Source organism: Littorina saxatilis, linkage group LG8, assembly GCF_037325665.1.
Source record: "Littorina saxatilis isolate snail1 linkage group LG8, US_GU_Lsax_2.0, whole genome shotgun sequence".
In the NCBI taxonomy this organism is placed as follows: domain Eukaryota; kingdom Metazoa; phylum Mollusca; class Gastropoda; order Littorinimorpha; family Littorinidae; genus Littorina; species Littorina saxatilis.
Window position 1 is genome coordinate 58,369,284 of NC_090252.1, and position 16,350 is coordinate 58,385,633.

At 42.7% G+C, this 16,350-nt stretch overlaps 1 protein-coding gene across 2 annotated transcripts in view; it reads left to right on the top strand.

The window, feature by feature from the left end:
• The first annotated feature begins 1,438 nt into the window (after window positions 1–1,438).
• LOC138973953 (enolase-phosphatase E1-like) overlaps window positions 1,439–16,350 on the top strand; it is a 33,583-nt gene continuing 18,671 nt past the window's right edge. For both annotated transcript variants that reach the window (XM_070346653.1, XM_070346654.1), the window contains exon 1: window positions 1,439–1,561. In XM_070346653.1, coding sequence (XP_070202754.1) covers window positions 1,495–1,561 — 67 coding nt within the window. In that variant the 5' untranslated portion in view covers window positions 1,439–1,494. The remainder of the gene's footprint in view (window positions 1,562–16,350) is intronic.

Here is a 16,350-nt window from a genome sequence, read left to right on the forward strand (position 1 = left end):
TCGCCTTAGCTTTAGGGTTAAGACTGACTAGACTTCCCCTTCCAAAATTGCGGCTCGACAGGAAAATATTGTGACCTGTTCTCACAAAAACAGTGCCGATAGACTACGTCGCTGGCGGCCAGCTGCTCAGCAAACCAGGGCCTAGCATTGTAAGCCGTTCGGCGCATTTACGCCGAAATGACATCTCCGAAAGCCTAATGGCTTCGCTCCGTCGAGCTTCATCAATTAGCTTTGGTCGGGCGTCAATCCACGCTTCGGATCAATAGTAGGTATCAAAAAAATCAAGCGCAACATGTATGTTTAGATGATTTTGACTCGATCTTCATCGTGGATTGCCGCCCTCCGAAAGCCTAATGGAAGCTCTCCGTCGCTTCGCTCCGTCGAGCTTCATCAATTAGCTAAGTATTAGGTAAATAAAGCATAGTTCTATCCGATACAGTCATTATTCTGTGGCTACCCTCACTGTGACTAGTGTAACATCCAACACCAACCAGTTGACCGTCTTTGTTTGACAATCTATCATTAACGCTACTTTCGGTGGTTATATTTCTTTAATCTGAAACACTAACAGAATACCATACTCTTTCAATAAGGAATAAGGAAGGAATTACGTCCCCTAGGTTTTGTTTGTTGTTCTGTCGCAAGTGCCCCATGTTATATAGGCAAGTTCCTGCATAAGCATCATGTAATCTTCAGTCCATGTATCAACGCACTCTTTCGTGTCAGACAGAATTTTACGAAATGTTTCTTTATTCAACCCATGAACTTCAAAATGGCGTTAATTAAACTTTCGTCATCCCAGATTACTTGATCACCATTTCTCGCGACAAAGCAGTATACGAAATTGAGCAAACATTTCCCCCCACACGTTGGACGCTTTTCTCTTAATCTCACCGGCGTTGATGTCATCAGAGTGCCACCTGAAGGTACAACGGTGGATTCATCGTGAAAAGATTTGACATTACATTCTCTTCAAGTAGTTGTCAACAAACTCTGCCAAAATGTCCACATGCAAACAGCATTACATTACCTACAATCCCTTCAGCAAAGCGTCCAGGTCCTACAAATAAAAAAAAAATATTGTGACGCAGTACTAACCGTGCCTCAAGACAAATCGACGCGGTCAAGGACCGAGAGGTTCCGCGGTCCTAACCAGCCTGGGAATGGGTACATGTAGCAAAAATCAACATACTAAGTCAAAACTAAAGACCATACAAGCTTAAAATTTGTTGCAGACGTTCAGGGAATAAACAGTGCCCTCATTTTTTTTCTGATCTTCAGTTGATGACTTGTTCTTCTTGATGAAAAAAAGACGACCGTCCATCACAAGTGACATCCAAGACATAAGCCCCGCCCATCTCGTGATAGTCAGTCGGGGCTGACTGAGACTAGTGTTTCTGATGCGTTAGCGTGTCCGAGACAGACACGAACACAAGCAAACGTATGTGACGTCATGACGACGTGTTTAGACAGACGTTACAGCAGAAGAATAAAATGAGGGGCACAGTGTTCGTGTTGGTACTGTTCGGTGTGCTGCATTTCTTGCCACAGCCCTGTACAGGTAAGAACGTTCGGCGAATCGTTTCTGTTTTGCTCGGTGATAGCTTTTGTGAACTCGGATGTCCCACAGGTTTCCCCGTCAATCAGTCAAGCTCTATGAGCCAAATGATTCTGCCGTGTACTGCTAGCTCAATGTCAATAAGAAGCGACCGATACATTTCGGGTTTTAATTAGCCTAACCAGGCAAATCTCTGCAGCCGAAAAATCATATTTTAACCCTGGCCACTTCATCAAACCAGTTTCCCACAGATTGATGCCTAGAACTTCTAGATAAAACGGAAAAGGGACTGAACAAACTAGCATCGGAGAATGACATCTACAAGTACACCAGTTTAGATGACTAAGCAAAGCCATGGACCCATCCACGTGTACATTTTCCTTCTGAAGACTAGTGAATACATAATTAAAAGTTTATTTTGAAATGCACCTCAAAGCAAAGATGGCGACCACGAGGAACTGTACTTTCTGTTGTCAACAGTGGTTGTCAAGAGTTCAAGGAAGATCACCTCAGTGGTTATCCACAGCTGTCGAAAATCTGGGATGCTGTTTGAACTCAACATTGTGACATTGTGCTGTTCATGCTTTGAATGTATCAACATCAAGAGTCGAGACATACCACATTTCGTGCAATTATAAATTGACCTCAAGTGCTTAGAGTATCCGACAGAGACTGAAATAAAAGAACTTTGCAGAAAGAGTTGACAGTAACATTTGCGGACATTGTGCCCTACTCATAGAAAAAGAAATACAGTGCAGATGTTGCCGTTTTGAAGGAGATACCTCACAATTCTACCTCTAACGAATGCTTTTGAAATATAGATCTAGACTGTAATGGACACATTGTATGGTTTGATTTGCGGCATCACCTACTTGAATCATTCGTTTGTTAGATTCTCTGCAAGCTGTAAGTGATCGGTGAACTACATCGTCCGTCGTTGCATGCATTCATGATAAAAAATAATGCACTAGTCAGTCACTACATACTGCGTGACAGTGGTATACGTCCCAGACTATCTTCGCTTTCCACCCGCGTCAACAAGACTGAACAGCAAATGCTTATACGACTCGCCTTCGACATGTCCCATTACAGTGTAACCCCACGTGTTAGATCCCCCAACATAAGACTCTCTCCTCTTTAACAGGGCCGTACCTAGGTAGGGTGAGGGGGGGGGGGGGGGCGATTGTGGTACATGTATGGGTACATTAGTTGAGGATGCGAACCCTAACCTGCTAGGGGGGTACGGGGGCGTGCATCTTTGAATAAGATAGAAACTTGAGTTTGTGTGTGTGTGTGTGTGTGTGTGTGTGTGTGTGTATATGTGTGTGTGTGTGTGTGTGTGTGTGTGTGTATGTGTGTGTGTGTGTTCATAACCTATTCAAATTTACCTCTGTGTACTCCCCCCCCCCCTCACCCCCCCCCCCCCCGTTTTCAGACCTGATTTGCTCTGACCTTTAGAGGTCTTATAAGGGGGGTTCCACTCTTTTATAAACACATACAGTGGAACCCCGTTTTAAGACCTCAAACATCTGAGAAAATCAGGTCTGAAAAAAGAGTCTTAAAATGAAGACCTGTAAATTTAGAGAGGTTATGAAGAGAACATCTGACACATCAAGGTCTTAAAAGCCGGGTTCCACTGTACATGGATATTGCATCAGTAAAATGTAGTAACTGTAAGTCATGCATATTTTCTGTGAGAGCTAATCATGCGAGTCTGCAGCTAGTCAGCAGATTCTCTTTGACCAGCGCTGAAATAAATTATTACAGATATTAACTGATTAAGTGATTAAGTAGTTTTGTTTGGAACGACAAAACCAAACAAAACTAGTTAGTGTATGTGTCCTTGTTCTGCTTTCCATGTTTAGTTGTCCACTTTTCATGTGCTACTGCTCTAAATGCACCTGCCATGGGTTTGATAATGATCGAGAACAACTTCAACAAGCATACCATTTTGTTTGAAGTGTGATTGAATGAGTGTCAAGGTGGTGGTGGTGGTGGAGATGTTTGTGCATGTGTATGTGAGTGGGTGTTTGCACTTGTTTCAGTTATGCTGTGTGCATGTTTTTATTTTATTTTGTATAGAACAGACATATCCATGCTTGCCTCTCTCTCTCTCTCTCTCTCTCTCTCTCTCTCTCTCTCTCTCTCTCTCTCTCTCTCTCTCTCTCTCTCTCTCTCTCTCTCTCTCTCTCTCTCTCTCTCTCTCTCTCATTACCATTCTACGCACACAAGCTAAACAAGTCGCGTAAGGCGAACATACAATATTTAGTCAAGTAGCTGTCAAACTCACAGAATGAAACGCAATGCATGCATAACTATTGTTTTTCAGGGATGGATGCGGAGAGATAATTATGTAATGCGATAGAACCAGGTATGATGGCAGATTATGTTCATATCTGCATGATTATGTTAGCCCAGTAAAATCTAAAACATGTTATCTGAATTTCTGAGAAAAAAAACACCTTTAGAATTAAGCGCAACAACACTCAAATGTGCAAAACATTCTTGCAAGCTGAACTACATGTCATATGATGAGGCTCAGGGACATGTACCCCTGGCATATTTTTTTCTCCATAAAACCACTCGTACACGAGTCATTCTCCAAAACTGGTTAACAAAAGTGGGAATAAGGCCCAAAAATAAAAATTGACTAATTTGAGTTGAATTATTGATTCAAAGGTTCTTTGTTATCAGAATGACAGTTTGCAAGAAACGAAAAAGCAAGAAATACGTTTCCTTACAAAATACAGGTATCTGATAGGGGGGTATACCCGTCTCATTACGTGCGCATCATCGTGACACAAATTTGTTAATAATGCAGTCATATTAAATGATTATATGTTGTACAAATTACAGCTTGACAAGCATGTATAAGGAGTTGTTTAAAAAGAAATAAATTAAAAAAAATATAAAGAAATAATAATTTTTTTATAATTTTTTTTTAAATTAAATTTTTTTTTAATTTAATTTTTTTTTTAAATATACCTTGGCACGTACATACAATATACATGTACACACATTTATATTGGTGACAGAAAAGGTTTGTGGACAGAAAAAAGGGAATAAGAAAGAGAGAGAGAGAGAGAGAGAGAGAGAGAGAGAGAGAGAGAGAGAGAGAGAGAGAGAGAGAGACAGATAGAGAGAGAAGGAGAGATCCTGCGTAAATGTGAAAACGTTGTAACAACCTTGAATTTGACGAGGTGTTGAATACGTATTTGACAATCACACATTAAAAAAAACCAAAAAATGTATAATTATATCAATTTTATTGTGATCAACAATATTCAGATAGTGCAAAAACAAACACCATACTTTGAAAAATCCGAAAGAACAACTGACAACAAAATGTGCCGGATATACAACAATAAAGCTTAAAGCAAAAGGCAACTAATACTGCAAGTGCTGTCCATATGTGTTTTATCTGCCACTCATGGAAACAAAGTGCACCTCACCAGGCTTTCTGTCCAATACCTGCAATATAAAGTTTATAGTATCAATCTTTGGATTGTATTATTACTGTCCAAATATATAAACAAATTAACTTGCAATTCTATATGTGTTTTATTTGTATGCTATGCATGACCGCTTTACACTTCTCTTGCTATCATGATTATAAATATATCTACAATGAACGCTTTAAGTTTTATATTCACCATTCCTTCAAGAACGTTTGATGCACACACGCGCACACACACACACACACTGTCACGCGCTAATCGCGAGAGCAAAGAATAAAGGAGAAAGAAAAAGAAAAAGAATGAAATAAAATAAAAGATCCCCAACCAATTTAATTCAACTGTAAAAAGAAATAAGTTTATTATTTAACACAAGACAAGACAACTGCAATCATACACTTCCACTCAAACCAAATATCAAAGTAATGAATGCACAACTTAATAAAATACAATAACACTAAAAATAAAACACTATCAAATAAAACAACTAACTAACTTGAAGAAAAAACGTAGCCATTAACACATTTGCAAAGTTCCACAACCCAACTGTTACTGGCTTACTTCCCTCAAGGCGAACAAAATCAACCTGATAAGAAGATCAGGGATGTCAGTCATTAACACATTTGCAAAGTTCCACAACCCAACTGTTACTGGCTTACTTCCCTCAAGGCGAACAAAATCAACCTGATAGGAAGATCAGGGAGGTCATCCATTCATCACCCCAAGAAGAAGGGCAACGGCCATCTCTCTGACCACTCCAAGGTCCAGAACCAACAGGTGGAGATGGTAAGTAAGCTGTCATCCATTCATCACCCCAAGAAGAAGGGCAACGGCCATCTCTCTGACCACTCCAAGGTCCAGAACCAACAGGTGGAGATGGTAAGTAAGCTGTCATCCATTCATCACCCCAAGAAGAAGGGCAACGGCCATCTCTCTGACCCCTCCAAGGTCCAGAACCAACCGGTGGAGATGGTAAGTAAGCTGTCATCCAACAGCCCCAGCCTGAAGCCAAAACGTCCCGCTGTACCCACACTGGTATGTGGATAGGTCCAGTAGGTATGTGGATAGGTCCAGTAGGTATGTGGATAGGTCCAGTAGGTATGTGGATAGGTCCTGCACCATATAAATGAGGCAGCCTATAGTCTAACTACTAATACCAAATTAAACTCTCATTACACAATGCTTTCTCAAAAAAAAACTAAGTTCTCATTCCCTCTTGTCATGTGTAAAAAGTTGGGAAAATTTTGTTCAAAAATTTTCAAAGTTCAAACTCTCTATAATTACCAATTAAATTTTCCACAAAAATTATCAAAGTCCAGGAAGGGATGAAAACACGGGAATTCTTCCCTAAGGTTCAATTCATATGAATTTACCAAACACAAGTCACTTAGAGAAAGCAATGTGCAAAAGAAGTCACACAATTTAAAAACCATATCAATGTTTTCATAACATGAGGCGGCCATTTTGGAATAGGGGTAATAACTCTCCCCAAACTAAGGGCAGTTATCCCTGAAGTACAATATAGACTGGGGTATTATCTTCCCTTATTGAACAGGGGCGATAACCACATACACTTCCCCTATGCCGCCATTTTGTTTCCTCAACAAAATATCATTTCATCAATTATTTCATAAAAAATCAAATCACATTGTACAAATCTCAACCTCAGTGATTTTACACACACATATCATATTCCACGCAACTTGGGCCACATCACCCATACAATATCTTTGAACACACACAAATCATTATGATACAAGCTGACCAATGCCCTGACCACCTCTCTGGAAATTATAACAGATAAATAAAATCCATCTTCATCCAACACATTTCAAAGCCAACTTTACAATAAACACATGAATAGACTTTTGATTTGTGGTCTCTTTCAATCTAGGCCATTATTTCAATTTTACCTCTTCACAAAATCGGCCATTTTGAATGCACAAGGTCAAGCTATCATTTCATGTTTAACCGCTCATAAAATCAGCGCATGGTCAGACATTCACTCACCATTCAATCTATCAGTCTCTTCAAAGGTTAGGACATGAAAACGTTACCACCTTCCCATCCCAAAAGAAAGCCTCACAAAATGAAACATAAAAGCAAACGAAAACTGAAAATTACTCGCACCCATACCTCATTCACACAGTAGTTGCTGGGTCAGCACACATGCATAATTCAACCCATGACCAGCCTACTCACCAGTGACCTGTGAGACACTAACAGTCTGTCCAACACCAAACGCAGCAGGGATAATATGCAGGGGCACAAGCTGACCACCAACACAGCCTAGCAGGTCAACTATAAATGGACACTGCTTCCAGCTACTGTATCAATTACACAATAAAATCCCTCCACTTGCATTGCACTAATGCTCAAAGGGTGCCTACAACAGAACCTCCTTCCTCGTCAGTGTACGGCTGTCAAGTGCACAGAAGCCGACAACTACCCCCGCGAGGCTCACCCCACGTGATCTGTCTTGACCAACCAGCAATCCCCACTCAGGGGTGGCGTGTAGTGCTCCCTGTCTGTGGCTGAAAGTCACTAACTCACACTCGCATTCAGGCTCGCAACGACCAAGTCACTGGGCTATTTCTGCGTGACACACACACACACACACACATATACACACACAGACACAGACACATACACACACACACACACACACACACGCACACAGGTTTGGGTTTGTGTGTCACTGAATAAGCAGACTATAATGCATGTCTCTCCAAACGGTGCTTGAACCGCGTCCTGTACGCATACGTACGCACGTACGTACGCACGCACACAGATACACATTTCGAAAACACACGCATGCACGCGTTAACATTTAACGCACGCACGTGCAAACAGACACACAGAGACAAAAAGACACACACACACAAACACGCACGCACGTACTCACACGCGCGCGCACGCACTTACACAAACTCACACACACAGAAAAACACGCACAGAAAAACACACACAGACACAAACACAGACGCACACACATACACTCACACGCACGCACGCACGTACACACACACACATATACACACACACGCACACAAACACAAACACACACACACACGATTCTGGGGAGGGAGGGGGTATTCGGGGGGCAGTTGTCGGGGGAAGGGGGGGGGGGGCAACTGTCCGCCCATGGTTTGGGGCATTTGTCTGGGGGGCAATTGTCATAGGGGCAATTGTTCAGAGGGCAGATGTACAAGGGGGAATTTTCCGGGGGATAATTAGCCTTCTACCGGAGACATCATTCACAACACGTCTAATTGTTGTCACTGGTGCGCACAAAACTTGGTCACTGGATAAAGTATCAAATTCATAATATTCGCTTTTGAGAATGCAATACAATGTCATAAGTGAGCAATCTACGTGACCATACACCTTTGTTTTAAGAAAAGGTTTTATTTTAAATCGCAAGATTCCGAAGATGCCGTTACGCTCACTTCATGAGATTACAGGACTGACAAGCGAAACCCGGTGGGGCTGAAGAACTTCATGGAATTCACACTTGCGTGGTTTTACATTTTTTTTTTTTTTTACAAACATGCTTATAAATGAATGAGCAACAAAATAATACCAACCTTGTCATGCAAGATTCCCAGGTGCTCAAGCAATCGGGGTCTGCATCTCGCCGGTAGCAGAGGGCGTTACGAACGCAGCCGTCCAAAATGTCAACTACACCTTCTTTTTTCATGAATTACGTCATTATTCACGACAAATTGTGAAAAAAACGTCACGCATCTGCATGGCTAGGTGATTAACAAAGGTGCAAACATAAAAATTTATGTTTTCATTCAGTTGAATTGATGCTAGCTTATAATGAAAACGGCCGTTACGAAGCCATCACGTGTGACACAAAACACTCTCTGAGACATCAAATTCGTCCAAAGTGTGTCCTCGGTTGAATGAATGCATTTTCTGCATCTTCAAGCTGCACTTGTTGACTTGATCGTAAAAAAAATAGTGATTATAAAGAAATTCGTTTGGTTACAGAGGTCGAAAAAATCTAAGTGAGCGTGACAACATGCGATGCGTACGAAAGGCTGTTTTCAACTTCATTTTTGGGGGTCTCAAACACAAAGAAAATAACAACAATTGCACAGGAATGAACCTTTATCGTTTCACAAAGTGACTTTTCAACAAATCATGCATAATGAATTTATCGTGTCAATGGACCGTAGCTTCCAATATATGTACCGAGCCTGTTCCCATTTTTCTGACGCCATTTTTGTTGATTTACTGACATTATTACACTATATTTAATATCAAAATACAAATATGTTCATTCATTTTGCTGTGGGTGCTTCTTCAAACATATTTGTATCCACATAAACAGGGGGAAAGGTATAACCACATTTGCTTCTGTAAAAATGTCGTTTTAAGTGACCGACCTAAGAATTCACCAGCTTTGGAGAATGACTCAAATACAATGGAAATATCCTGTTTACAGTTTAGGCTCCCCAGTCCCCCCGCCCCCTTTCAATACCCATTTTTGACTCACATGCGAAGCAAAAGTGAGTCTATGTACTCACCCGAGTCGTCCGTCCGTCCGTCCGTCCGTCCGTCCGTCCGTCCGGACGTCCGGACGTCCGGAAAACTTTAACGTTGGATATTTCTTGGACACTATTCAGTCTATCAGTACCAAATTTGGCAAGATGGTGTATGATGACAAGGCCCCAAAAAACATACATAGCATCTTGACCTTGCTTCAAGGTAAAGGTCGCAGGGGCCATAAATGTTGTCTAAAAAACAGCTATTTTTCACAGTTTCCACATTTTCTCTGAAGTTTTTGAGATTCAATACCTCACCTATATATGATATATAGGGCAAAGTAAGCCCCATCTTTTGATACCAGTTTGGTTTACCTTGCTTCAAGGTCAAGGTCACAGGAGCTCTTCAAAGTTGGATTGTATACATATTTTGAAGTGACCTTGACCCTGAACTATGGAAGATAACTGTTTCAAACTGAAAAATTATGTGGGGCACATGTTATGCTTTCATCATGAGACACATTTGGTCACATATGATCAAGGTCAAGGTCACTTTGACCCTTATGAAATGTGACCAAAACAAGGTAGTGAACCACTAAAAGTGACCATATCTCATGGTAGAAAGAGCCAATAAGCACCATTGTACTTCCTATGTCTTGAATTAACAGCTTTGTGTTGCATGACCTTGACCTTGGGTCAAGGTCACATGCATTTTGGTAGGAAAAATGTGTAAAGCAGTTCTTAGTGTATGATGTCATTGCTAGGTTTAGTTATTTGATGTCATGTCATGTCAAGGTCAAGCATGTGAGTCGTATGGGCTTTGCCCTTCTTGTTTCAGATTTCCTGGTCATAACCTCTGCAAATTTAAATGTACACCTTTTTGAGAACTGGCACGGTTGGCCTAGTGGTAAGGCGTCCGCCCCGTGATCGGGAGGTCGTGGGTTCGAACCCCGGCCGGGTCATTCCTTAGACTTTAAAATTGGCAATCTAGTGGCTGCTCCGCCTGGCGTCTGGCATTATGGGGTTAGTGCTAGGACTGGTTGGTTCGGTGTCAGAATAATGTGACTGGGTGAGACATGAAGCATGTGCTGCGACTTCTGTCTCGTGTGTGGCGCACGTTAAATGTCAAAGCAGCACCGCCCTGATATGGCCCTTCGTGGTCGGCTGGGCGTTAAGCAAACAAACAAACAAACAAACCTTTTTGAGACTCTGAATCTTGATTTAGGCCTGCATGATTTTCTCAGATTGTTTATGTCTTAAAAGTGGGGTGGTGAGAGGGGGGGGGGGGGTGGGGGGGGGGGGGGGGGGGGTCTACGGTACATAATATATCATACTGACTTTTTATACAAAAACAGTGAGTGCCAATCAGACTAAACTTGATCCCTTAAGGGGTGCATGAACTTTTTTTTTTGGGAGAACAAGCACACATAAAAAGACAAAAACTAAAAATGCATCTTGAATGGAGATCAATAAAATCAGATATGGAAGCCACTGCAGAACCAATGGGAACAAAGCAACAAAAGATTAAAGCAACAGTGATCAATCTCACATGCTAAACAGTTCAACAAACAAAGAATAAGAAACTCAGTCAGACATACATGCAACATAACACAGGCACATGAAAAACGCACTGCGTTTCAAACATCAAGAAGCACTATAGAGAGGGGAGGCAGAACAGTGGTGAAAGTGCCAGAGAGAATGAGAGCGTAGTTCATGTGCAACAATGAAGTAAAGAATGCTGAGTAGATAGATGAATGAAAATGTAATACAAATGTATTCTTCAATTTCAATTTGAAAGTATGCTCAAGGGGATTAGGTTATGTGTCTTAGTTCTTTTGAAATTAACACAACTGTGTTTACATGAATGGCTGAATTTTTCTCTGTTAGAAATATGATACTATTAATAATAATAACAATAATGGACATTTGCTATAGCGCATAATCATATATACTAGCGGAAAAAAGTTAAGGACGGTTCACACACGCAATCACAGCAAAAGAACGAATGAACATATCGTACGGAAATTTGGAACACGTTTACGTCAGTCAATGTGCAACGCAACTGCAAAATTTGGGTTTATTTCATCGAGCCGATTCGGTTATTCATGTCCACAAACAGCAGAGGGGTCACAAATAAACATAACAAGTCTTTCATGAGGTCAATAATGGGTGTGTCCGCCACGTTTGCGCTCACGTTCACCACACCTTGACCGCATAGAGTTCATAAGCTTCGTGAAAAAGGCCTGTGGAATGGCCTGCCACTCCTGTTGGAGCATCTGCAGCAGCTGCTGCAGGTTTCTGGGAGGCTGGTGGTTGGCCCTCACCTGCCTGTCCAGTTCGTCCCATACATGCTCTATGGGGTTCATTTCTGGCGAACAGGCAGGGAAATCCATCCTGACCCCGGTTTGCTGGATGTAGTCGTTGACAAGCCTGGCCCTGTGAGGAGTAGCATTGTCATCCTGAAACACGGCGTTTGGGCCAATCTGCTGCAGGGTCGGCAAGACAATAGGGGCGAGAATTTCGTCCCTGTAGCGTTGACCAGTGAGATTCCCGACCACATGGTACAGGGGGGTGCGTTGATGAAGGCTGAAGCCCCCCCAAACCACGACAGAGCCCCCGCCGAAGGCCACCCTCTCATGCACTGTGTCGTCTTCATAACGCTCGCCCTCACGCCTCCAGACCTTGCGCCGGCCGTCAGAATGGTACAGGTTGAACCTGGACTCGTCACTGAATAGGACCTGAGCCCAGTCCCGGCGCGTCCATCTCAAGTGGCGGCGACTCCAGGCCAGACGAGCCCGGCGATGAGCCTGTGTCACCAGGGGACGCACAGCAGGACGACGACTCCGCAGCCGGGCGTCATGCAGGCGGTTGCCGATGGTCCTCTCACTAACGTTGATGTTAGTGGCCTCCCGTAACTGCCCTCTGATGACCTTGCAGGTGGTGGCCCGGTGCTGCAGCGCCTGCCGTTGGATGAAACGATCTTCCCTAGGAGTAGTCTTTTTGGGGCGACCCGACCTGGGCCTCTCCTCGACATTGTTTGTCGTCTGGAACCGTTGATTCAGCCTTACAATGACTGAATGCGATACCCCAAGTTGCCTGGCCACTTCGCACTTGGATACGCCGTCGTGGAGCCAGGCAATTGCTCTTCCTCGGTTGAATGTTGTCAGCTTCCATCTGGCAGCTCGCAGAAAATCGGCGGCTTATAAAGCCGAGTTCGTGATCACAATTCCCACTCGAAGGATTGTCCTTGCATGTGCACAACAATTTTGCCATGTTACCTGCCTTATTCTACCCGTGCGCACGCCAAACAACAGCCTACTTTTTGGCGATTTTGCTATTTTAGTCACGTGCTGCAGCTCTGCGCCCGGGAGTCCCGTGCAGTTTTCCTGCTAACACAGCATAACCTACCCATTGGTGTGTAGCATGCGACAGCCATTTGATTTTGCTGACGAAAGAACAGGGTGTTTTAAACAAATGAAAGTCAGCGGGGAAATCAGTGGCCCGTCCCTAACTTTTTTCCGCTAGTATATATGCTCAATGCGCTTTACATATCAATTTCTGCCGCGTGAGATGGAATTTTGTACACAATATATCACGCATTCACATCGGCCAGCAAACCTCAAGTCTATTAGGGCGAGCATTCACCTTTCACGGCCTTTATTCCAAGTCACACGGGTATTTGGTGGACATTTTTAGCTATGCCTATACAATTTTGCCAGGAAAGACCCTTTTGTCAATTGTGGGATCTTTAACGTGCACACCCCAATGTAGTGTACACGAAGGGACCTCGGTTTTTCGTCTCATCCGAAAGACTAGCACTTGAACCCACCACCTAGGTTAGGAAAGGGGGGAGAAAATTGCTAACGCCCTGACCCAGGGTCAAACTCGCAACCTCTCGCTTCCGAGGCAAGTGCGTTTACCACTCGGCCACCCATACCTTTCTGTGATGGGAACTTTCTGATTATTACACAAGAGCATTGTCATTGCTTACAGTTTAAGTTAAACAAAGAACTTCTTTGTTTAGCTTAGATTGTAAGCAATGACATTCTTTTAGAAGTCTTTGGTGGTTTTGTGTTTGTTTTTATTTTGATTGTTTACTGAGGTCATTTCATACTATTTCATTTTAGAATAACAGTATTTAGAAGTGTGAACCCAATTTGTGGACACTGTACCCTGTTTAATGCATGCATACAGGACAAGCACACGACAGTTTGATTGCCAATATTTCTAAATAGGCATGCTGAATTTAAATAACTGGGATTAGAATGATAACTGAGAAGTACAAACCATTGCATGCACCAGGGACCTAATATAGGCCTATGCATGCACAAAAGGACCTCTTGGGACAACAACACACTCCAAAGGGTGGGCTTGAAGCACCAGAACAAATGATACATAAAAAAGGGTGTAAAAGGACTTACCTTTGGTTTAGATTAAAATACAAGCAATCTGGTGATGAAAATAGCTTCTAAATTTCTAAAGTCAGTTTCTGGAAGATCACTAGGTATTGGTCATTGCTATTGTTCTTGTTGTTGGTGGTGTTCGTCCTTTGTTGTCGAAGATGATCATGGCTCAGGATTGGCTTGTGTGTTTGGTAGGGTGAGCCAGAAGATGTCGGATCAGGCCTGCATGTCATTGTCAAAGCTAAGACACCAATCCACCACCCCCCCCCCCTCCCTCCGTCCACAACTGATCACAAGCGCACAAACACACACACACACACACACACACGCACACGCACACACACACATTCACACACATACACACCCACACACACACACACACACACACACACACACACACACACACACACACACACACACACACACACACACACACACACACACACACACACCAGGGTGGATCAAATAGCTTGTAAGAGGAGTGTCAGTATTTATAAATCAAGAGTGTAAATCGAGGACGCGAAGAAGACGAGACTGTTTTCATTTAGTGGTAAAAACGTTATAACACAAACATGTCATCTCAAATCAGAACCAAATTTGAACATAGCTAAGTTCACTGTATACAATACCCTTAAAAAAAAAGAAGGTGTTTTCTTTTGTCTTACTCACAAATGTTTCCCGCCCCAACCACAACCCCATATCTTGGCTGACAAAAATGAACAAACAAATCATTTGTGAGCCCAGCAGGTCGGCTGATAAAGCACTGACCCAAGTGTTTGAATCCGGGTGAAGGGGTGGGGGTCAGAAAACTTGTGTGCAAAGTTTCATAAAGATCTGTCCAGTAGGTTTTTTTTCTGAATCGCACTACAAACACTTAGTGTCCTTAGTGCCCCCACAATCCCAACCCACCAACCCCCCCCCCCCCCACCTCCCCTCCCACGCCCGCCCTCGTCAACTTTTGATCACACGCGGACACACACACACACACACACACACACACACACAAACACGCGCGCGCGCTTTCAAGCGCACACACAAATTGAGTGAATCTATGCTAGCCACTGCTTGTACTAAAACGATAAAATCCAACTAACAATGACAAATATAAAATAAAACACTTTTCTATAACGCAAGTCCAGATTTACAGCTCCAAGCGATTTACAATTCCAATAACCTCTCACACACACACACACACACACACACACACACACACACACACACACACACACACACACACACACACACACACACACACACACACACACACACACACACACACAAGCAAGCTAACCCTCATAGCGATAGGAATAAGTTCACAGTCAATAACTACATTTCTGACATTTCTCTCTCTCCCTCTCCCTCTCTCTCTTTGCGAATATGATTTTGAAGCGCATTCCATAAAGTCGGTATATGATATATCTAAAGGGTTTCGCAAATGTTTTTGTCCTGATCTGAGGGAACGGAATGGTTCATAGATGCCGAGGGAATTTGACAGGTATAGGAAGGTGTGTGGGTGTGTGTGTGTGTGGGGGGGGGGTACATTTTCAAAACGCTTGCACCCTAACACAGCTAACCTGTAATCTATCCTGAACTATGAAAGCAGCCTCACGCATACTCACAGAGGCACAGAGGCACGCATGTGTGTGTGATGGTGTTACACGACACTTGAGATTGCCACAAGTTCTCAAACGTCGTATAGTTGTGTTCTTTTATTCTACGTCGCCCGTCTTCGCAGCAACAGAAAACAACTCGTCAAATTGAGTTCGAGGATTTATTTAGCATTCCATACATACAACTGCACATCGTAGCAGATCTCAAAGTAGAAGCTTTTTTTACATACAAATCGCGCTGGCATATATAGTAAATACTCAATCTCGAGAATATTCCAGACCGAACATGATACAACTACATTATACGAGCCGTGCATGGACTAAACTAGCGACATTCTCTATGACGTACATCAAAAGCGCCGACGCACTTAATCCGAACGAACGCCACGAACTCACGACTAAAGCAGCGTGGTAAACAACTTGTTTTGACAGGACTAGAAAGTTCACCTGCATTCTCGTCCAATCATAAATATTGTGTTTACAAAATATAATATCGGTACTTTCCCACAAAGTACAAATAAGTCAACCACATGCAACACACAAAACTGAACCAAAGCTCAGCAACGGTAGCGTTTCCTAACATATGGTTTGCACGAATAACCATTCAAAATTAGTTTTGATAAAAACAAGTGACATTTCCTTATAATCATAATTATTTAACAACAACAAAAAGACTACCGGCTTCCGTACATAAAACAGTCAGCGGCTGTAACACTTAACAATTCGCGGCATCCGTACCATTGGACTGTGGAAGGTCGTACACTGCTAACACAGCGACGCGTACCCAAAAGCTACTGACACTCTTTTTAACAGCTGATGATACGAACA